We start from the raw sequence: 27013 nt of genomic DNA, 5'->3' as shown, positions 1-27013 counted from the left end.
AATAAATGTGGTTTTTTGTTTGTGTTCAGGTGCATTAAGCTTCAGTTTGGGGGGGAGGAGTCTCAGAACGAAGCCTGGAGCTGGTTGGCTGCTAATCAGCTGTCCTCTGTCGTCAACACCAAAGAGTCCAGGTTTCACTTCTGTTATTGTTCAAATATCACAAATAAAGAGCTTCGTTCATTTATTACAGTTTAAAATACATATTCTTTGTTTCTTCTTCTGTGGTAGTGCTACAGACGAGGCGTGGCAGCTGCTGTCCTCTTACCTGGACAGGTATCCTTCTGCTAACGGACAGCATCACCGCTGTGTCATCAACAAGCTGCTGTCACACGGTGTCCCGCTGCCTGATTGGCTCATCAAGTCCTACAAGGTGAGACTTCAGCCAATAGGGATGCTTTACTTTCCCACAACGCAGCTGTGTTTCTTAGTGGTTATTTTCCCACGATGCAGCTGTGTTTCTGAGTGGTTATTTTCACACAATGCAGCTGTGTTTCTTACAGGAAGTGGACGCTGCGTCTCTGCTGCGTCTCTACCTTAACTTTGATCTCCTGGAGGCTGCAGCTGAGCTGGTGTTGGAGTACGTAGACGCTCTGCTGGGGAGAGGACACCAGTACTTTGGAATCGAGGTAAAATACTTTAAGTAGTAAGTTATGAATCATTAAACATTGAACAGAATCACTGAACTGTCTGAATGTTTCAGAGACCTCTGTCGGCGACGTCGTCCTCCGTCTGGCTGCCGTACACGTCCATCGATCAGCTGCTGCAGACGCTGAACGAGACGCAGACCAACAGCAGCGTGAGTCATCACTTCCTGTTGACGCCTTGTTTGTGATCTTCAGTGTGATGAATGTGTGGATCTGTTTTCAGATTTATAATAAAGTTCGAGACAAACTGGACAATTATCACAAACTGGTGGACCAGACGACCAAACGGAGACTCGTCACTCGATGATTCTTCAGGTCACGTGACGACTTCGACCAATCAGAGACTCTCAGCTGGAACCTGATGTAAATACATAGTGTCAAATCAGCTGTTTAGTTTTTTATAATAGTCTCTTTTGTATCGTCATGTTTTTCCTTCAGAATGTAAGTTGTGTTGAAAATAAAGTGTCTTCTTGCATTTCATGTCGTCTCATTAATTAATTAATATGGAATAAATTCTCTCACACTGACAGGTCAGCAGGATGTATGTATATATTTCAGGGTGGTGGTGAGATCATTATATATTTACAATCTAAACAGTTTGTCTCTGAGTTCGTGTATATATCTATTACATTAGTTATTTTATCTTTTGTATGCAAGTGTGTACTATGACTTGCATATATACAGGACTGTCTCAGAAAATTAGAATATTGTGATAAAGTTCTTTATTTTCTGTAATGCAATTAAAAAAAACAAAAATGTCATGCATTCTGGATTCATTACAAATCAACTGAAATATTGCAAGCCTTTTATTCTATTAATATTGCTGATTATGGCTTACAGCTTAAGAAAACTCAAATATCCTATCTCTAAATATTAGAATATTTCCTCAGACCAAGTTAAAAAAAAGATTGATAACAGCAAAACAAAATCAAACATTAGAAAATGTCCATTAATGCACTCAGTACTTGGTTGGGAATCCTTTTGCACGGATTACAGCATCAATGCGGCGTGGCATTGCTGAGGTGTTATGGATGCCCAGGATGCTTCAATAGCGGCCTTTAGCTCATTTGCATTGTTGGGTCTGGTGTCTTTCAGCTTCCTCTTCACAATACCCCACAAATTCTCTTTGGGGTTCAGGTCAGGGGAATTGGCAGGCCAATCGAGGACAGTAATGCCATGGGCAGTACACCAGTTACTGGTGGTTCTGGCACTGTGGGCAGGTGCCAGATCATGCTGGAAAATGAAATCCTCATCTCCATAGAGCTTTTCAGCAGACGGAAGCATGTAGTGCTCTAAAATCTCTTGGTACACAGCTGCATTTACTCTGGACTTGATGAAACACAGTGGACCAACACCAGCAGCTGACATGGCTCCCCAAACCATCACTGACTGTGGGAACTTCACACTGGATTTCAAGCAACTTGGATTTTGCTCCTCTCCAGCCTTTCTCCAGACTCTGGCGCCTTGACTTCCAAATGAAATACAACAATACAATACAACCCCATAGAGAATTTGTGGGGTATTGTGAAGAGGAAGCTGAAAGACACCAGACCCAACAATGCAAATGAGCTAAAGGCCGCTATTGAAGCATCCTGGGCATCCATAACACCTCAGCAATGCCACAGGCTGATTGCCTCCATGCCACGCCGCATTGATGCTGTAATCCATGCAAAAGGATTCCCAACCAAGTACTGAGTGCATTAATGGACATTTTCTAATGTTTGATTTTGTTTTGCTGTTATCAATCTTTTTTTTAACTTGGTCTGAGGAAATATTCTAATATTTAGAGATAGGATATTTGAGTTTTCTTAAGCTGTAAGCCATAATCAGCAATATTAATAGAATAAAAGGCTTGCAATATTTCAGTTGATTTGTAATGAATCCAGAATGCATGACATTTTTGTTTTTTTAATTGCATTACAGAAAATAAAGAACTTTATCACAATATTCTAATTTTCTGAGACAGTCCTGTATATATATATATGCAGTGTGCACAATTATTAGGCAAGTTGCATTTTTATTGAAGAACCACAGAGCTCTCTGTCAATCCAAAATGTTAAACCTCATACCTGAATATTTAAGAAAGTAAAAGTGAGGATGAAAGACACGCCCCCTTCCTCACGCATTGTGCACACATATTCTAAGAACCAAACCTTTCTTAAATATTCAGGTTTGAGGTTCATTAACATTTAGAAATCCGGCAAGTAGTGAGTTGCAGTAGTCCAGGCGGGAGATGACAAGAGCCTGGATGAGCACCTGCGCCGTCTCATCAGTGAGGAAGGGGCGAATCCTCCTGATGTTGTAGAGCAGGAATCTGCAGGAGCGTGTAACCGATGCAATGTTTGCTGAGAACGGCAGTTGGTCATCCAGGGTCACACCCAGGTTCCTCGCAGTCCGAGTCGGCGTCACCACGGTATCGTCAATGGTGATGGACAGGTCTCGGTGCGGGCAACCCTTCCCCGGGAGGAACAGTAGCTTGGTTTTGTCCAGGTTGAGCTTCAGCTGGTGTGTCATCATCCACTTTGAGATGTCAGCCAAGAACGCAGCGATGCGTGCCTCCACTTGAGTGTCACCGGGGGAAATGACAAGACCAACTGGGTTTCATCGGCATAACGATGGTAAGAGAAGTCATGCGAGCGAATAACAGAACCCAGAGATGTTGTGTAGAGCGAGAAGAGAAGAGGGCCCAGGACTGAACCTTGTGGAACCCCCGTAGTCAGCATGCGTGGTTCCGACACGGCCCCCCTCCATGTCACCTGGTAGGATCGACCTGTCAGGTAGGACGCAAACGGAGAGTGCAGAGCCTGAGACGCCCATCCCCTCGAGGGTGGAGAGGAGGATCTGGTGGTTCAGTGTCAAACGCTGCAGACAGGTCCAGGAGAATCAGGACAGAGGAGAGAGAGTTAGCTCTCGCTGCATGAAGCGACTCCGTCACCGCAAGGAGGGCTGTCTCAGTCGAGTGACCCACTTTGAACCCGGACTGGTGGGGGTCCAAGAGGCTGTTCTGGTGGAGATAGGAAGACAGTTGGTTAAAGACAGCGCGTTCAAGTGTTTTGGATAGAAAGGGTAGAAGAGAAACCGGTCTGAAGTTCTTGACATCAGAGGGGTCAAGTGATGGTTTCTTCAGAAGGGGGGTGACTCTGGCAGTCTTGAAAGCCGTGTGAAAGCATCCTGAAACAAGAGATGTGTTTATGAGGTGGGTGAGGAAAGGAAGGAGTTCAGTCACAATAGACTGAAGGGGAGGGGATCGGGTCAAGGGAGCATGTGGTGGGGCGGTTAGATGTAACAAGGTTGAGGACCTCGTTTGGGGGTTAGGGTTAGGGGAGCAAGATAGGGCATGGAGAGGGGAGGGAGAGCTGAGGGGGAAGAGCTGGAGAGGGTAGAGAGTGAGATGATGGACAGGGACCAGGGGGCTGAGAGAAGAAGGACCTGATATCGTTTACCTTCTTGTCAAAGAAGTTGGCGAAATCGTCAGGGAGGAAGTAGGAGGAGGAGGAGGGGGGGGGGGGGGGGGGGAGGAGTGAAGAGAAAGTTTCGAAGTTTTTTAAGATTGGAAGCAGAGGTTAGGATTTTAGAGCGGAAGAAAGCAGCTTTAGCAGTAGATAGAGAGGAAAACGTGGAAGGAAGAGATTGGAAGTTAAAAAGGTCCTCTGGGAGTTTGCCTTTTCTCCATTTTCACTCAGCCTCTCTTAGACTCCGTCTATCACTACGCACTGAGTCCGACAGCCACGGGGCAGGTGGGGTTGGCCGTGCAGGCCTGGAGGTGAAAGGACAGAGGTTGTCCAAAGAAGAGGAAAGGGTGGAGAGAAGATCAGTAGCAGTATCAGGGGATAGGAGAGAGAGAAGGATTCAGGGTCAGGGAGGGCCGAGGTAACAGAAGAGGAAAGATCAGCCGGGGAGAGGGAGTGGAGATGACTACGGGTAGAAACCATGTGGGTAGGTGGAGGGAGTAAGACATGAAATAGTGGTCAGAGAGCTGGAGGGGAGTGACAGAGAGGTTAGCAGTAGAACAGTGTCTAGTGAAGATAAGATCCAGCTGGTTGCCTTGTGGGTAGGAGGAGAAGAGGAGTGGAAAAGGTCAAAGGAGGAGAGGAAGGAAAGAAGAGGTTCTTACTGAGCAGGATGAGTGCTGAGCCATCGTCGTGGAAGTGCGAGACTAATGTGTCGAGCTCCTCCAGGAACTCACCAAGAGGGCCTGGTGGGCGATACACAACAGCAATGGTGAGCTTGACTGGATAAATGACAGTCACAGCATGAAATTCGAAAGAGGACGGGGAGAACAGAGGAACAGAGACAAGAGAGTATTTCCATTTTGGGCAGATTAGCAGGTCAGTACCACCACCCCACCTCACAGCTCTGGGAGTGTGAGAGACAGAGTACACTTCTGACAGAGCTGCAGGTGTGATGGTGTTTTCTGGTGTGATTCAGGTCTCAGTTAGAGCAAGAAAGCTGATGGAGAGCAAGGAAGCGTAGCCCGAGATGAACTCAGCTTTCGTCACTGCCGACTGGCAATTCCAGAGCCCCCCCGCCACCACAGAGTAGGATAGATGAGGTTAGTGGGGTCACCTGGGAGTGACCCAACGTCTACGTGACCACCGGGCAGAAAGGACAGAAATCAGACTCAAACACATCTAAGTACACGCTCGAGAAGTCTTAGCTTGACGAAGTCGGGCTTGAAAAAGTCGCCCTGCAGCCTTCGTTTGCCCGACGCTTCCAACCACCAGCGGTGCTGAAGGACAGCTGCCTACTGAGTGCAGGCTCCTCCCCCAGCTGAGACTACATCACACCTCCTCAGACAAGCAGAAACTCACAATACTCAGAGTATAGTATGTCGAAAAACATCATAGGTCATCAAAAATCATAAAAAGTTAAATTTACATAAATGGAATTTATGTTCCTGTTAAACAGCTTTTTGATTACAATGAAAATGTTCTAAACACCAACAAATAGAATCAAAAAGGCAGATAAAAATGATTTCTTCTATCTTTTTTCAATCAATGTTGACTTTTGAAAGAATCCTTTCTACAGATGGTAGAATATAATAAACTAATGTTAGAATAGCCTGAGCTGACCAATGAACAGACAGGAAACTGTGCAGCGTTCCAACGTTCACATTAAACTGATTGAGTATCAAGAACAGACTGACCTCCATCCTGTCTGTTAAAACAAGAAGATTAGGAGACTTAGTGATGTCACTCCCTTTAAACCACAGCTGACTCTAATGAAGGAAGATCATGAAGCCAATGATGAGCTGAAGTATAAGTACAAATAAAACAACAGACATTTATTGTGCCAGAATCTACTGTACATATTCAGAGACATAATGTGGTGTACCATGTGGTCCTTAGATACAGAGTTACAGCAGCATGTAGTGAATCATATAAAAGGCTAAATGGAATGCTTTGTTCAGTAATACTGATTTGTACCATATAAGGAGGCGGAATGCAGTCCAGTCTCATCAACATCAACCCAAACAGAGGTCTTATATCACCGCTGTATGAAGAGTACCGAGGTTCAGGTGTGACGGTCTACCTGAACAGGAAGCCATTAACTCATTGGTGGAGTCTGTCACTGCGTCTCCGTGTGAATATAAAGAAGCTCCGTCCGTCAAATCAGACGACACGCAGGGTGAAAAGGGGCGGGGTCATGCAGTGCTTTTGGTGGGCAGCTCCGTGCTGTTGTGTCGCGTCTTGCGTGACGTGCCGTCGTCTCGCGGCCGAGCCTTCTGCAGGTTGGACATGGCGGCGGTGCGTTCGATGTCGATGAGGGCGTAGAGCTCTGTGCGGCGGGTGGGGGTGATGGGGGGGAGCGGGGAGGTGGGGGGGAGCGGGGAGGTGGGGGTGCGGGGCGTGGGGGGGTTGCTGCCGTCCGAAGCGCCCTTGTTCCCCACGCTGTTGTCCAACTCCACCTCGATGTAGTTCAGGGTTTTGGGCAGCTCCGTGTGGCCCGGCGGCGGCCGACGGAAGTCAAAGTTGAAGATGGTGGGCCCGTCGGTGCGGCGCCGGGCCGTGTCGGGCCGGTGGGCGCTGAGCGGAGCGGTCACGTTCTCCGTGTTGACGTAGTTGTGAGAGGCCTCCTGGCCGGGCGAGAGAGGGTGGGAGTAGGAGTGGTGCAGCAGGCTGTGGGGGGGGTGGTGATGGCTGTAGCCGTTGAGCGACGGCGTCTTCAGGTTCTCCTCCTCCTCCGAGCTCGGCTTCCTCGTCTCCCACACCGGCGGCAGTGCCGGCAGGTTCTCGTAGTCCAGCAGGGCGGTGCGCCGCTGGGCCGAGTTGTTGACATTCTGCAAGTCGGGGGTGAGGGGGGGGCGGGCGGTGGCGGCGAAAAGCCGTGGAGGGATTAGAGGAGGAGGAGCCGTTGGAGAGAGGAGGAGCCGGCTCGGCCTCGATGCTGACCTCCATGTGGCCGTTAGTCTCTCGGGGCTCCTCCACCTCCTGCTGCCTCTTCTCCTTCTCCATCAGCTGCCTCTGAACGGGGGTGGGGCCCAGCACGAAGCGAACCCCCTGAGGCTCCAGCACCACCTGGGGTTCCGGCTCGGGGGGCGGGTCCAACGGCTCCACGCGGACCCTCGGAGGAGGCGGGGGGGTCGGAGGACACAGAGACCGGGGGGAGGTGGGGCTCTCCATCGGGTTAGGGGTGACTGTCAGAGGGCTGGGCTGGTCCTCCAGGAGCCCTGTGGTGTTCACATAGGTGTGGACCTGAACCGGGAAACATTACATCATGACATCATCATTATTAGATCATCATTCTGCTGCATGGATTTAATGATCAGATCAATGTGAGGAACTGTGTCTCTCACCGCTTCATCAGCCACCAGCAGAGGATGAGTGGACTCTTCTCCCACGGAGGGCAGACGGGTGCTGGCCACAGACGGGTGACGGGTGGAGGGGTGAGACGGGGCTTCACCCACAGATGGGATCCTGGTCACACCATTAGGCACCGTAGGCACCGAGTAACCCAGAGCTGATCACACAAAGACACACACGCAGGTTCAGGTCAGCTCCCGGGTTCAGGTTAGGCTGAGGGGCAACCTGTCAATCAGGGTCCTCAAAGATATAAGTACAGGGATGTGTGTGTATATTACCTGCAGGTGTGTGTGTGTGTGTGTATATTACCTGCGTGTGTGTGTGTATATTACCTGCAGGTGTGTGTGTGTGTGTGTGTATATTACCTGCAGGTGTGTGTGTGTGTGTGTGTATATTACCTGCAGGTGTGTGTGTGTGTGTATATTACCTGCAGGTGTGTGTGTGTGTGTATATTACCTGCAGGTGTGTGTGTGTGTGTATATTACCTGCAGGTGTGTGTGTGTGTGTATATTACCTGCAGGTGTGTGTGTGTGTGTATATTACCTGCAGGTGTGTGTGTGTGTGTGTGTATATATTACCTGCAGGTGTGTGTATTGACTGGTTGGGCTCCAGCACCGCCTCCTCCACCACACTGATGCTGTGACTGTGCATCACCTCCTGCAGCATGTTGAAGATTTCTTCAGCTCGAGAACATTTGAAGGCAAAAATACCTGAAATTAAAAAAAAACGATGTTTTGTTTGTGTTCACATTGTTATAAGATCAGGAGAGAAACAGATACAAATACACACCATGGAGTTCTAGATCTGTCATTAAATGATTACTGATTGATTCGTTCATGCGATAATAGTCTCAAGAAATTATATATTTGAGGGTCACATGCACAGCCAGTAGCATATATACACACATATATATATATATATATATACACACACACACGAGTGCTGGGCAAGTTAACGCGTTATTATTGCGTTAACGCATAAATTAATTAACTTGCCCAGCACTAACATATATATACATATATATACACATACACACATATATATATACACACATGTAAAACCCTCTGAGGCCAATTTGGCTTTCATGATTTTGATTAATACAAATTGCATTGAATTGAATATAATTGTTTGTTCCTTGAAGATTAAATAAAGTTTAGTGACAGTGTCATGTGACAGTGTCACGTGACGCACCTTGGCCGGTCTGACATCGTCTGCCGCTCTCAAACGAGAACAGATTGGAGTCGTAACCATAGCGACGTAAGCACAGGTATGGCCACCTGACGTCGTCACGGCGATGGGTGTGGAGGACAAGTTCAGCATCAGTCAACTCCATCACACCTGAGCCCAGTTCGTTCCCATCGTCGTCCACGTTTATCACCTGTACAGGCAAACAACAACAACACAGTCAGGTACACCACAACAACAACATCAACACCGTCAGAGGCAGGTAGACCACAACAACATGACACAGTCAGAGGCAGGTACACCACAACAACATGACACAGTCAGAGGCAGGTACACTACAACAACATGACACAGTCAGAGGCAGGTACACCACAACAACATCAACACAGTCAAAGGCAGGTGCACCACAACAACAACACCAACACAGTCAAAGGCAGGTACACCACAACAACAACAGTCAGGTACACCACAACAACAACAGTCAGGTACACCACAACAACACCGTCAGAGGCAGGTACACCACAACAACAACATCAACACCGTCAGAGGCAGGTACACCACAACAACAACAACACCGTCAGAGGCAGGTACACCACAACAACAACATCAACACAGTCAGAGGCAGGTACACCACAACAACAACATCAACACAGTCAGAGGCAGGTACACTACAACAACAAGACACCGTCAGAGGCAGGTACACCACAACAACAACATCAACACGTCAGAGGCAGGTACACCACAACAACATCAACACGTCAGAGGCAGGTACACTACAACAACATGACACAGTCAGAGGCAGGTACACTACAACAACATGACACAGTCAGAGGCAGGTACACCACAACAACAAGACACAGTCAGAGGCAGGTACACCACAACAACAAGACACAGTCAGAGGCAGGTACACCACAACAACACAGTCAGAGGCAGGTACACCACAACACCACCACAGTCAGAGGCAGGTACACCACAACAACGAGACATACAGAAACACTTTGTCCGACGTGAATGTGAGTAATCGTCAGCAGGTCAATGTGTTTATTAAAGAATTTCTCCCAAACGATTGGCCCAAAATGTTTCGATCAAACTTCGGTATGCGTGTAAGCTCCGCCTGAAGACGTTTGAAGCAATCGGACTGATCTTTGATATGTTTCCAGACTGTTACTGTTCTGTACTAAACATTGTGAGTCTACGTTACCGAGCGCCCCCACTGGTAAAGATAGAGTGAAGTTGTGAATGTGTTAATTCAACCTGTTCTTTCAGTGGTGTATTTGAATAGTTATGCAGACTTGGAATTACATAAATTGGAAAGCTGAAACTCTTGTGCAGCTCAGTTGTATTTGTGTGATGAAATAAAGCACTATAAACATGTCTGACGACTCATAATAAAAAAGCCAATTGTTTTTTTAGATGTTTTTGAAGTCCCTGTATAAAATGAGCTGTTGTGACCTCTAGACTAATCACCGCCTCATGAGACTTTACATCCACCAACTAGAGGCTCTTTTGTAGATATATTGACAATGAGGTGGTTTCTAAGCTGTGTCTATTACATACAAGTGCTCGCCGTCCAACAGACGAAAAATAGGCTACAACAACAGGTCTATGTGGGTCTCTCCGAGTTAATCTGATACAAACTCACCTTGAATTTACTTTGATGATTATCTGGAATTGACTCTTTCTCTGGACAGCTTAAACAGCTACCCATGGCTTCTTCAGAGCACCATCTGATGTCTGGGACACAAAGACGTGATTAAAGAAATGTCCACACTGAGCTTTAGATGAGATGTTTCTTTGGAGGATCCTCACCTAGATCCTGCCTCCAGTAGACCTGGTTCCATCCTCAGAGGGACTCTCATGCTCTGGTTGATCTGGAAACATGAACAGCAGCTCTGTAGAGACATCCGAGGTCACATGACGATGAAGATGATGAGTGAAAGATTAGCTCAATTAAAAAAATCAATTAATCATTTAAATCACAAAGAAATCTAGAGTATAGCTGGCTGATTAGTCCACGAGTAGATAACCATAGAGGTAAAACCAGAGAGACCTGTCAATCACCGTGTAGCCCCGCCCTAAAGCATCCCCTGCTTTATGGTCTATTAGAGACCTGTCAATCACTGTGTAGCCCCGCCCTAAAGCATCCCCTGCTTTATGGTCTGTTAGAGACCTGTCAATCACTGTGTAGCCCCGCCTCTACAGCATCCCAGGTAAAAGTGTCCGTGTTAAAAGTGTGTGTGTGTCCAGTGTTCCCAGTTAAAAGTGTGTGTGTGTCCAGTGTTCCCAGTTAAAAGTGTGTGTCCAGTGTTCCCAGTTAAAAGTGTGTGTGTGTCCAGTGTTCCCAGTTAAAAGTGTGTGTGTGTCCAGTGTTCCCAGTTAAAAGTGTGTGTGTCCAGTGTTCCCACTTAAGTGTGTTAAACCATCGGAATGAACAGACCCAACCAGCAGCTAAAAAGTTAACGTCCACTAACTAACTAACGTAACGTGACGTCACTAGCTAGCTAGTTAGCCTAAAGCTAACCCTAACCTCTCAGTAAGCTAACACAGATTCCAGCTAACTCCGAGCTCCGAGGCTAACTAAAGCTAGCTCTCTCTACCGGCTGAATAACCCATGATTTGGTGTTAAAGACATTGATACTCACACAGTCTTAGTGGTGGAACACAGCCTCACATCCAGTCCGATGTAACCGAGATATAACCGACCCCAGCTAGCGTTAGCTCGATGCTACTCCTCCATCTTTCCTCTGCGCTGCTAGAGCGCCAAAAAACAACAATCACAACTTCTTCCAGAGGGTCTAACGCAGATAAACCGATGATAAACTGTTTAGTTCCATCGGTGGTTCCTCCGTGGTTCACTAGATCCCGTCCTAACGAACTTTATTATCGATATAAAACGAGTTTTCCTCCGTCGAACAGTGTTTTTCTGCCGCTAGCCTGATGGTGCTAAATCACTGCTAAACTTAGCTTAAACTTCCGAGAGTTCAGCAGCTTCAATGTGGTGAACACCCGCAGCTGTGCGCATGCGCGAGGGGGCCGTGTGGTTTGGGGAGAGAGCCGAGTGACGTCATCTGGAAATATACATAACTACTCTTTCATTATGCGTCATCATGTGTATTCAAGTCCTGTACTTCAGTACAAGTACTAATGCCACAGTGTGATGTGTATAAATATAGTTCAAGTAGTTATTACTGCTGCATTAATGTGTATGTTTGATGTTAATTACTTTATATCCTAAAGTACATATAAGTACAGTAAAAAGTACAACATGTACCTCTGAGGTGTAGTACAGTATAAAGTACATTTTTACCTCTGAGATGTAGTAGAGTAGAAAGTACAATATGTACCTCTGAGATGTAGTACAGTTAAAAGTACAATATGTACCTCTGAGATGTAGTACAGTAGAAAGTACATTATTTACCTCTGAGATGTAGTACAGTTAAAAGTACAATATGTACCTCTGAGATGTAGTACAGTATAAAGTATAATATATACCTCTGAGATGTAGTAGTTAAAAGTACAATATGTACCTCTGAGATGTAGTACAGTATAAAGTACTATATGTACCTCTGAGGTGTAGTACAGTAAAAAGTACAATATGTACCTCTGAGATGTACAGTTAAAAGTACAATATGTACCTCTGAGGTGTAGTACAGTAAAAAGTACAACGTGTACCTCTGAGATGTAGTACAGTTAAAAGTACAATATGTACCTCTGAGATGTAGTACAGTATAAAGTATAATATATACCTCTGAGATGTAGTACAGTATAAAGTACTATATGTACCTCTGAGATGTAGTACAGTATAAAGTACAATATGTACCTCTGATATGTAGTACAGTATAAAGTACAATATGTACCTCTGAGGTGTAGTATAGTGGAAAGTACTATATGTACCTCTGAGGTGTAGTACAGTAAAAAGTACTATATGTACCTCTGAGATGTAGTACAGTAAAAAGTACTATATGTACCTCTGAGGTGTAGTACAGTATAAAGTACAATATGTACCTCTGAGATGTAGTACAGTAAAAAGTATATGTACCTCTGAGATGTAGTACAGTAGAAAGTATAATATGTACCTCTGAGGTGTAGTACAGTAAAAAGTACAATATGTACCTCTGAGATGTAGTACAGTATAAAGTATAATATGTACCTCTGAGATGTAGTACAGTATAAAGTGCAATATGTACCTCTGAGATGTAGTACAGTTAAAAGTACAATATGTACCTCTGAGATGTAGTACAGTATAAAGTATAATATGTACCTCTGAGATGTAGTACAGTTAAAAGTACAATATGCACCTCTGAGATGTAGTACAGTAAAAAGTACAATATGTACCTCTGAGATGTAGTACAGTTAAAAGTACAATATGTACCTCTGAGATGTAGTACAGTATAAAGTATAATATGTACCTCTGAGATGTAGTACAGTTAAAAGTACAATATGCACCTCTGAGATGTAGTACAGTAAAAAGTATAATATGTACCTCTGAGATGTATTACAGTAGAAAGTACTATATGTACCTCTGAGGTGTAGTACAGTAAAAAGTACAATATGTACCTCTGAGATGTAGTACAGTAGAAAGTATAATATGTACCTCTGAGGTGTAGTACAGTAAAAAGTACAATATGTACCTCTGAGATGTAGTACAGTATAAAGTATAATATGTACCTCTGAGATGTAGTACAGTATAAAGTACAATATGTACCTCTGAGATGTAGTACAGTATAAAGTATAATATGTACCTCTGAGATGTAGTACAGTTAAAAGTACAATATGCACCTCTGAGATGTAGTACAGTAAAAAGTACAATATGTACCTCTGAGATGTAGTACAGTAAAAAGTACGATATTAGTGGAGGAGAAGTAGAAAGTAAGTTTGAATGTGTACTTCTGTCCTCTACTTAAGTAAAAGTACTTGTGGTACTTGTAGTAAACTCGTGTACTGTCCTCCACAGTAACTGTACATGTTGGAGCAGGTTTGTCCTTTATGAAGGATTCATCAGAGAAATACTTCTTCTTTGGTGTTTATTTAACTGCTCTCACACACAATATGTCCTTTTTAAATAAAATACATGATGCAAACTTCAAATGATATCTTACATACATTTACCATTCAAAACAATGATTTTACCTTCAACACTTCAACTTTAATAGTTTTTGATGAACATAAAACACATATTGTGATGTCACACATATATGTATATACACACATATCCATTCCTTCAGAGTTTGGAGAAGCATGTGATTGTTTTATGTGATAACTGTTATAAGCAAATATTAAAACTCATACAACAAAATGAAAACACATAATTTAGAAATATATCTATAGAAAGAAATATACACAAATACATACAGATATGAAGTATATGTACAGTGGTCTAACATATTGATCAGTAGTCTGATATATTGATCAGAGGTCTATAGAATCTTTAACATCTGCGCAGGGTCTCTGTGGAAAAAGATCAACATATTTATATGAAAATATATATATATATATATATATATATATATACAATAAATATATATATGGAACAGATATTTTAACTCTAATGTCTCTAAATGACCAACAATAAACTACAGGTGTAGATCAACCAACAATAAGCAACAGGTGTAGATTGACCAACAATAAGCTACAGGTGTAGATTGACCAACAATAAACTACAGGTGTAGATTGACTAACAATGCGCTACAGGTGTAGCGTGATCAATAATAAGCTACAGGTGTAGATTGATAATCACTTACCTCTTTGGGAGTTGTAGTTTACATTTGCATAGACGGGGTAGAGGAGGTTCTCCTGCTCACTGTGGAGCTTTCTGGCTCTGAGAACATCACGAACACACTGATGGAGGTACGCATACTGACACTGAGGAGGTGGAAGAGAAACTACATTACATTAACGTAACGTGACGTAATGTAACGGGACGTAACATAATATAGTATAGTGTATAAATTAACGTAACATTATATAATATAACATAACATAACAACATAATATAATGTAACATAACATAAAATAGTATATTATATATATTACGTAACATAACATGACATAGTATAGTATATATATTACGTAACATAACATGACATAGTATAGTATATAGATTATGTAACATAACATAACATAGTATAGTATATATATTATGTAACATAACATAACATAATATAACATGGTATAGTATATATATTACGTAACGTAACATAACATAACATAACGTAACATAATATAACATAACATAGTATAGTATATATATTACGTAACATAACATAACATAACATAGTATAGTATATATATTACATAACATAACATGACATAATATAGTATAGTATACTGTATATTACGTAACGTAACGTAACGTAACATAACATAACATGACATAGTATAGTATAGTATATATATTACGTAACATAACATAACATAACATAGTATAGTATATATATTACGTAACATAACACAACATAACATGACATAGTATAGTATATAGTATATTACGTAACATAACATAACGTAATGTAATGTAACATAGTATAGTATATATATTACATAACATAACATGACAGTATAGTATAGTATACTGTATATTACGTAACATAACATAGTATAGTATATATATTACGTAACATAACATAACATAGTATAGTATATATATTACATAACATAACATAACATGACATAGTATAGTATAGTATACTGTATATTACGTAACGTAACGTAACATAACATAGTATAGTATAGTATAGTATATATATTACGTAACATAACATGACATAGTATAGTATAGTATATATATTACATAACATAACATAGTATAGTATATATATTACGTAACATAACATAACACAACATAACATGACATAGTATAGTATAGTATATAGTATATTACGTAACATAACATAACATAGTATAGTATACTGTATATTACGTAACATAACATAACATAACATAGTATAGTATAGTATATATATTACGTAACATAACATGACATAGTATAGTATACTGTATATTACGTAACGTAACATAACATAACATAGTATATTATAGTATATATATTACGTAACATAACATGACATAGTATAGTATACTGTATATTACGTAACGCAACATAACATAACATAGTATAGTATATATATTACGTAACATAACATAACATGACATAGTATAGTATAGTATATAGTATATTATGTAACATAAAATAACATAACATAGTATAGTATAGTATATATATTACGTAACATAACATAACGTAACGTAACGTAACATAGTATAGTATATATATTACGAAACATAACAACATGACATAGTATAGTATGGTATACTGTATATTACGTAACATAACATAACATAGTATAGTATAGTATATATATTACGTAACATAACATGACATAGTATAGTATAGTATATATATTACGTAACATAACATAACATAACATAACATAGTATAGTATAGTATATATATTACGTAACATAACATGACATAGTATAGTATAGTATATATATTACGTAACATAACATAACATAACATAGTATAGTATATATATTACGAAACATAACAACATGACATAGTATAGTATGGTATACTGTATATTACGTAACATAACATAACATAGTATAGTATAGTATATATATTACGTAATATAACATGACATAGTATAGTATAGTATATATATTACGTAACATAACATAACATAGTATAGTATATATATTACGTAACATAACGTAACGTAGTATAGTATAGTATATATATTACGTAACATAACATAACGTAACATAGTATAGTATATATATTACGTAACATAACATGACATAGTATAGTATAGTATACTGTATTTTACGTAACGTAACATAACATAGTATAGTATAGTATAGTATATATATTACGTAACATAACATAACACAACATAACATAGTATAGTATAGTATATATATTACGTAACATAACATAACATAGTATAGTATATATATTACGTAACATAACATAGTATAGTATACTGTATATTACGTAAAATAACATAACATAGTATAGTATAGTATATATATTACGTAACATAACATGACATAGTATAGTATAGTATATATATTACGTAACATAACATAACGTAGTATAGTATATATATTACGTAACATAACATAACATAGTATAGTATAGTATATATATTACGTAGCATAACATAACATGACAGTATAGTATATAGTATATTACGTAACATAACATAATGTAACGTAACATAGTATAGTATCGTATACTGTATATTACGTAACATAACATGACATAGTATAGTATACTGTATATTACGTAACATAACATGATATAGTATAGTATAGTATACTGTATATTACGTAACGTAACATAACATAACATAGTATAGTATATATATATATTACGTAACATAACATAACATGACATAGTATAGTATATAGTATATTACGTAACATAACATAACGTAACATAGTATAGTATATATATTACGAAACATAACAACATGACATAGTATAGTATGGTATACTGTATATTACATAACATAACATAACATAGTATAGTATAGTATATATATTACGTAACATAACATGACATAGTATAGTATATAGATTATGTAACATAACATAACATAGTATAGTATATATATTATGTAACATAACATAACATAATATAACATAGTATAGTATATATATTACGTAACGTAACATAACGTAAAATAATATAACATAACATAGTATAGTATAGTATATATATTACATAACATAACATAACGTAACATAATATAACATAACATAGTATAGTATATATATTACGTAACATAACATAACATAACATAGTATAGTATAGTATATATATTACGTAACATAACATGACATAGTATAGTATAGTATATATATTACATAACATAACATAGTATAGTATATATATTACGTAACATAACATAACACAACATAACATGACATAGTATAGTATATAGTATATTACGTAACATAACATAACGTAATGTAACGTAACATAGTATAGTATATATATTACATAACATAACATGACAGTATAGTATAGTATACTGTATATTACATAACATAACATAGTATAGTATATATATTACGTAACATAACATAACATAGTATAGTATATATATTACATAACATAACATAACATGACATAATATAGTATACGTAACATAACATAACGTAATGTAACGTAACATAGTATAGTATATATATTACATAACATAACATGACAGTATAGTATAGTATACTGTATATTACATAACATAACATAGTATAGTATATATATTACGTAACATAACATAACATAGTATAGTATATATATTACATAACATAACATAACATGACATAATATAGTATAGTATACTGTATATTACGTAACGTAACGTAACATAACATAACATAGTATAGTATAGTATAGTATATATATTACATAACATAACATGACATAGTATAGTATAGTATATATATTACATAACATAACATAGTATAGTATATATATTACGTAACATAACATAACACAACATAGTATAGTATATATATTACGTAACATAACATAACATGACATAGTATAGTATAGTATATAGTATATTATGTAACATAAAATAACATAACATAGTATAGTATAGTATATATATTACGTAACATAACGTAACGTAACGTAACATAGTATAGTATATATATTACGAAACATAACAACATGACATAGTATAGTATGGTATACTGTATATTACGTAACATAACATAACATAGTATAGTATAGTATATATATTACGTAACATAACATGACATAGTATAGTATAGTATATATATTACGTAACATAACATAACATAACATAGTATAGTATAGTATATATATTACGTAACATAACATGACATAGTATAGTATAGTATATATATTACGTAACATAACATAACATAACATAGTATAGTATATATATTACGAAACATAACAACATGACATAGTATAGTATGGTATACTGTATATTACGTAACATAACATAACATAGTATAGTATAGTATATATGTTACGTAATATAACATGACATAGTATAGTATATGTATTACGTAACATAACATAACATAACATAGTATAGTATATATATTACGTAACATAACGTAACGTAACGTAACGTAACGTAACATAGTATAGTATATATATTACGTAACATAACATGACATAGTATAGTATACTGTATATTACGTAATGTAACATAACATAACATAGTTTTGTATATATATTACGTAACATAACATGACATAGTATAGTATAGTATATAGTATATTATGTAACATAACATAGTATAGTATAGTATATATATTACGTAACATAACGTAACGTAACGTAACATAGTATAGTATATATATTATGTAACATAACATGACATAGTATAGTATACTGTATATTACGTAACATAACATAACATAGTATAGTATAGTATATATATTACGTAACATAACATGACATAGTATAGTATACTGTATATTACGTAACATAACATAACATAACATAGTATAGTATAGTATATATATTACGTAACATAACATGACATAGTATAGTATACTGTATATTACGTAACGTAACATAACATAACATAGTATAGTATATATATTACGTAACATAACATGACATAGTATAGTATACTGTATATTATGTTACGTAACATAACATAACATAGTATAGTATATATATTACGTAACATAACATAACATAGTATAGTATATATATTACGTAACATAACATAACACAACATAACATAGTATAGTATAGTATATATATTACGTAACATAACATAGTATAGTATATATATTACGTAACATAACATAGTATAGTATACTGTATATTACGTAAAATAACATAACATAGTATAGTATAGTATATATATTACGTAACATAACATGACATAGTATAGTATAGTATATATATTACGTAACATAACATAACGTAGTATAGTATATATATTACGTAACATAACATAACATAGTATAGTATAGTATATATATTACGTAGCATAACATAACATGACAGTATAGTATATAGTATATTACGTAACATAACATAATGTAACGTAACATAGTATAGTATCGTATACTGTATATTACGTAACATAACATGACATAGTATAGTATACTGTATATTACGTAACATAACATGATATAGTATAGTATACTGTATATTACGTAACGTAACATAACATAACGTAACATAGTATAGTATATATATTCCGAAACATAACAACATGACATAGTATAGTATGGTATACTGTATATTACGTAACATAACATAACATAGTATAGTATAGTATATATATTACGTAACATAACATGACATAGTATAGTATATAGATTATGTAACATAACATAGTATAGTATATATATTACATAACATAACATAACATGACATAATATAGTATAGTATACTGTATATTACGTAACGTAACATAACATAACATAGTATAGTATAGTATATATATTACGTAACATAACATGACATAGTATAGTATAGTATATATATTACATAACATAACATAGTATAGTATATATATTACGTAACATAACACAACATAACATGACATAGTATAGTATATAGTATATTACGTAACATAACATAACGTAATGTAACGTAACATAGTATAGTATATATATTACATAACATAACATGACAGTATAGTATAGTATACTGTATATTACATAACATAACATAACATAGTATAGTATATATATTACGTAACATAACATAACATAGTATAGTATATATATTACATAACATAACATAACATGACATAATATAGTATAGTATACTGTATATTACGTAACGTAACGTAACATAACATAACATAGTATAGTATAGTATAGTATATATATTACATAACATAACATGACATAGTATAGTATAGTATATATATTACATAACATAGTATAGTATATATATTACGTAACATAACATAACACAACATAACATGACATAGTATAGTATAGTATATAGTATATTACGTAACATAACATAACGTAATGTAACGTAACATAGTATAGTATATATATTACATAACATAACATGACAGTATAGTATAGTATACTGTATATTACGTAACATAACATAACATAACATAGTATAGTATATATATTACGTAACATAACATGACATAGTATAGTATACTGTATATTACGTAACGTAACATAAGATAACATAGTATATTATAGTATATATATTACGTAACATAACATGACAGTATAGTATACTGTATATTAAGTAACGCAACATAACATAACATAGTATAGTATATATATTACGTAACATAACATAACATGACATAGTATAGTATAGTATATAGTATATTATGTAACATAAAATAACATAACATAGTATAGTATAGTATATATATTACGTAACATAACATAACGTAACGTAACGTAACATAGTATAGTATATATATTACGAAACATAACAACATGACATAGTATAGTATGGTATACTGTATATTACGTAACATAACATAACATAGTATAGTATATATATTACGTAACATAACATGACATAGTATAGTATAGTATATATATTACGTAACATAACATAACATAACATAACATAGTATAGTATAGTATATATATTACGTAACATAACATGACATAGTATAGTATAGTATATATATTACGTAACATAACATAACATAACATAGTATAGTATATATATTACGAAACATAACAACATGACATAGTATAGTATGGTATACTGTATATTACGTAACATAACATAACATAACATAGTATAGTATAGTATATATGTTACGTAATATAACATGACATAGTATAGTATATGTATTACGTAACATAACATAACATAACATAGTATAGTATATATATTACGTAACATAACGTAACGTAACGTAACGTAACATAGTATAGTATATATATTACGTAACATAACATGACATAGTATAGTATAGTATACTGTATATTACGTAATGTAACATAACATAACATAGTTTTGTATATATATTACGTAACATAACATGACATAGTATAGTATAGTATATAGTATATTATGTAACATAACATAACATAGTATAGTATATATATTACGTAACATAACGTAACGTAACGTAACATAACATAGTATAGTATATATATTATGTAACATAACATGACATAGTATAGTATACTGTATATTACGTAACATAACATAACATAGTATAGTATAGTATATATATTACGTAACATAACATGACATAGTATAGTATACTGTATATTACGTAACATAACATAACATAACATAGTATAGTATAGTATATATATTACGTAACATAACATGACATAGTATAGTATACTGTATATTACGTAACGTAACATAACATAACATAGTATAGTATATATATTACGTAACATAACATGACATAGTATAGTATACTGTATATTATGTTACGTAACATAACATAACATAGTATAGTATATATATTACGTAACATAACATAACATAGTATAGTATATATATTACGTAACATAACGTAACGTAACGTAACGTAGTATAGTATAGTATATATATTACGTAACATAACATAACATAGTATAGTATATATATTACGTAACATAACATGACATAGTATAGTATAGTATACTGTATATTATGTAACGTAACATAACATAACATAGTATAGTATATATATTACATAACATAACATAACATAGTATAGTATATATATTACGTAACATAACGTAACGTAACGTAACGTAGTATAGTATAGTATATATATTACGTAAAATAACATAACGTAACATAGTATAGTATATATATTACGTAACATAACATGGTATAGTATAGTATACTGTATTTTACGTAACGTAACATAACATAACATAGTATAGTATAGTATATATATTACGTAACATAACACAACATAACATAGTATAGTATAGTATATATATTACGTAACATAACATAGTATAGTATAGTATACTGTATATTACGTAACATAACATAACATAGTATAGTATATATATTACGTAACATAACATGACATAGTATAGTGTAGTATATATATTACGTAACATAACATAACGTAGTATAGTATATATATTACGTAACATAACATAACATAGTATAGTATATATATTACGTAGCATAACATAACATGACAGTATAGTATATAGTATATTACGTAACATAACATAATGTAACGTAATATAGTATAGTATCGTATACTGTATATTACGTAACATAACATGACATAGTATAGTATACTGTATATTACGTAACATAACATAACATAGTATAGTATATATATTACATAACATAACATGACATGGTATAGTATAGTATATAGTATATTATGTAACATAACATAACATAACATAGTATAGTATAGTATATATATTACGTAACATAACGTAACGTAACATATTATAGTATATATATTATGTAACATAACATAACATAACATAGTATAGTATAGTATATATATTACGTAACATAACGTAACGTAACGTAACATAGTATAGTATATATATTGCGTAACATAACATAACATAACATAGTATAGTATATATATTACGTAACATAACATGACATAGTATAGTATAGTATATAGTATATTATGTAACATAACATAACATAACATAGTATAGTATATATATATATTATGTAACATAACATAACATAACATAGTATAGTATAGTATATATATTACGTAACATAGTATAGTATAGTATACTGTATATTACGTAACGTAACATAACATAGTATAGTATATATATTATGTAACATAACATGACATAGTATAGTATACTGTATATTACGTAACATAACATAACATAGTATAGTATAGTATATATATTACGTAACATAACATGACATAGTATAGTATACTGTATATTACGTAACATAACATAACATAACATAGTATAGTATATATATTACGTAACATAACATGACATAGTATAGTATACTGTATATTACGTAACGTAACATAACATAACATAGTATAGTATATATATTACGTAACATAACATGACATAGTATAGTATACTGTATATTATGTTACGTAACATAACATAACATAGTATAGTATATATATTACGTAACATAACATAACATAGTATAGTATATATATTACGTAACATAACGTAACGTAACGTAACGTAGTATAGTATAGTATATATATTACGTAACATAACATAACATAGTATAGTATATATATTACGTAACATAACATGACATAGTATAGTATAGTATACTGTATATTATGTAACGTAACATAACATAACATAGTATAGTATATATATTACATAACATAACATAACATAGTATAGTATATATATTACGTAACATAACGTAACGTAACGTAGTATAGTATAGTATATATATTACGTAACATAACATAACGTAACATAGTATAGTATATATATTACGTAACATAACATGGTATAGTATAGTATACTGTATTTTACGTAACGTAACATAACATAACATAGTATAGTATAGTATATATATTACGTAACATAACATAACACAACATAACATAGTATAGTATAGTATATATATTACATAACATAACATAACATAGTATAGTATATATATTACGTAACATAACATAGTATAGTATAGTATACTGTATATTACGTAACATAACATAACATAGTATAGTATATATATTACGTAACATAACATGACATAGTATAGTGTAGTATATATATTACGTAACATAACATAACGTAGTATAGTATATATATTACGTAACATAACATAACATAGTATAGTATAGTATATATATTACGTAGTATAACATAACATGACAGTATAGTATATAGTATATTACGTAACATAACATAATGTAACGTAATATAGTATAGTATCGTATACTGTATATTACGTAACATAACATGACATAGTATAGTATAGTATACTGTATATTACGTAACATAACATAACATAGTATAGTATATATATTACATAACATAACATGACATGGTATAGTATAGTATATAGTATATTATGTAACATAACATAACATAACATAGTATAGTATAGTATATATATTACGTAACATAACGTAACATAACATATTATAGTATATATATTATGTAACATAACATAACATAACATAGTATAGTATAGTATATATATTACGTAACATAACGTAACGTAACGTAACATAGTATAGTATATATATTGCGTAACATAACATAACATAACATAACATAGTATAGTATAGTATATATATTACGTAACATAACATGACATATTATAGTATAGTATACTGTATATTACGTAACGTAACATAACATAGTATAGTATATATATTACGTAACATAACATGACATAGTATAGTATAGTATATAGTATATTATGTAACATAACATAACATAACATAGTATAGTATAATATATATATTACGTAACATAACGTAACGTAACATAGTATAGTATAGTATAGTATATATATTACGTAACATAGTATAGTATAGTATACTGTATATTACGTAACGTAACATAACATAGTATAGTATATATATTACGTAACATAACATAACATGACATAGTATAGTATATAGTATATTATGTAACATAACATAACATAGTATAGTATAGTATATATATTACGTAACATAACATAACATAACATAATGTAACATAGTATAGTATATATATTACGTAACATAACATAACATAGTATAGTATAATATATATATTACGTAACATAACATAGTATTGTATAGTATACTGTATATTACGTAACATAACATAACATAGTATAGTATATATATTACGTACCATAACATGACATAGTATAGTATAGTATACTGTATATTACGTAACGCAACATAACATAACATAGTATAGTATATATATTACGTAACATAACATGACATAGTATAGTATAGTATATAGTATATTATGTAACATAAAATAACATAACATAGTATAGTATAGTATATATATTACGTAACATAACATAACGTAACGTAACGTAACATAGTATAGTATATATATTACGTAACATAACATAACATAACAGTATAGTATAGTATATGTATTACGTAACATAACATGACATAGTATAGTATATTCTATATATTACGTAACATAACATAACATAACATAGTATAGTATAGTATATATATTACATAACATAGTATAGTATAGTATACTGTATATTACGTAACATAACATAACATAACATAGTATAGTATAGTATATATATTATGTAACATAACATGACATAGTATGGTATACTGTATATTACGTAACGTAACATAACATAACATAACATAGTATAGTATATATATTACGTAACATAACATAACATGACATAATATAGTATATAGTATATTATGTAACATAACATAACATAACATAGTATATATATTACGTAACATAACATAACGAAACGTAACATAGTATAGTATATATATTACGTAACATAACATAACATAGTATAGTATACTGTATATTACGTAACGTAACATAACATAACATAACATAGTATAGTATATAGTATATTACGTAACATAACATATATAAAATAATATCACACCTCACCTCGGTCTGCACCATGTGTGACCGGTGAAGTCTCAGGTCAAAGACAGAGCCGTATATATCGAGCACGTCTTTGGTGTCCAGCTGCTGCAGCACTCGATCCAGAACGATGAAGGTTCCTGTACGACCCACTCCGGCACTGACATACACACCAAACTCCATTAAAAAAAACACTGAATTCAACAGATCAACACATAATGAACAGGGCCCGTTCCTCGTACGTGGCTAACTGAGTTAGCCGGATACTTTTCAGGATAAGATGACGTAGATCAGGCTTTTCGGTTCTACGAAGCAAGTTTGGCAAAATCACCATGGCAACACATCCATAAGCTTGAACCTGCTCCAGCGCAGGCTAACTGAAGGTAGCTGGATAAGCTGCCACTCCCCCGGAAAACATGGCAGCTCCTGTCATATACGGTAGTCTAATGCGCTTGCGCATATACCGGGGGTTATACGAGAGTTCCGGAAATGCATGTAAAGTGAGACACACGGTGATCCATTAAAACCAGCTGAGCAAACTAAGAAGCCTCTATTGCATTAATGTACAGCTCCCTTCCTCAGAGATCCCACTGATGAAGGAGGATATTAGTTAGATTAGCGTTTTATAGGGAGAGAGTTCTTCCACATCGCCAAGATCCGTTATCACATCATGATGACTTCCTATACGAGCGCTATCCATTCTGCCCACAAGGAATAATTTATTTACAGACCTTCTGGAGCCATACATTGAACACCACACGCTGCAGCCGAGCATTGATGTCTCACAGACTGGATGCAGCCTTGAGCTGTTCTGCGAGTGGTACATTTAGTACAGTGTCGGCGATGCGGAGAACATGGGGAAAGCCGCTGCATGCCGTGCTGTTCGTA

The 27013-nt window shown here is 34.9% G+C and overlaps 3 protein-coding genes across 3 annotated transcripts in view; 1 reads left to right on the top strand and 2 right to left on the bottom strand.

Moving 5' to 3' along the window:
* The window catches only part of LOC142941025 (nuclear pore complex protein Nup160-like), a 12701-nt gene extending 11582 nt beyond the window's left edge, over positions 1-1119 (top strand). Inside the window, exons 3-7 of the mRNA XM_076083265.1 lie at positions 30-131; positions 229-370; positions 501-626; positions 701-796; positions 868-1119. Of these exons, the coding sequence (XP_075939380.1) occupies positions 30-131; positions 229-370; positions 501-626; positions 701-796; positions 868-951 (550 nt within the window). The 3' untranslated portion in view covers positions 952-1119. The remainder of the gene's footprint in view (positions 1-29; positions 132-228; positions 371-500; positions 627-700; positions 797-867) is intronic.
* A 4782-nt stretch (positions 1120-5901) lies between these two features.
* Positions 5902-11618, bottom strand: LOC142941028 (fibroblast growth factor receptor substrate 2-like). The gene is given in 8 exon segments (XM_076083275.1): positions 5902-6952; positions 6954-7339; positions 7441-7604; positions 8026-8157; positions 8639-8825; positions 10275-10366; positions 10442-10524; positions 11275-11618. Coding segments are annotated over 6 exon segments (1599 nt in total). The 5' UTR covers positions 10341-10366; positions 10442-10524; positions 11275-11618; the 3' UTR covers positions 5902-6288.
* Positions 10442-27013, bottom strand: part of ptprbl (protein tyrosine phosphatase receptor type B, like) — a 55445-nt gene continuing 38873 nt past the window's right edge. Inside the window, exons 33-35 of the mRNA XM_076083264.1 lie at positions 26150-26285; positions 14374-14494; positions 10442-10524 (exon numbers count right to left, since the gene is read on the bottom strand). Of these exons, the coding sequence (XP_075939379.1) occupies positions 10442-10524; positions 14374-14494; positions 26150-26285 (340 nt within the window). The remainder of the gene's footprint in view (positions 10525-14373; positions 14495-26149; positions 26286-27013) is intronic.

This window comes from Anarhichas minor, unplaced genomic scaffold, assembly GCF_050575085.1.
Source record: "Anarhichas minor isolate MPS153535 unplaced genomic scaffold, ASM5057508v1 ptg000125l, whole genome shotgun sequence".
In the NCBI taxonomy this organism is placed as follows: Eukaryota; Metazoa; Chordata; class Actinopteri; order Perciformes; family Anarhichadidae; genus Anarhichas; species Anarhichas minor.
Note: the sequence above shows the minus strand (reverse complement) of the source record. Positions and strands in the feature narration are given on the sequence as shown.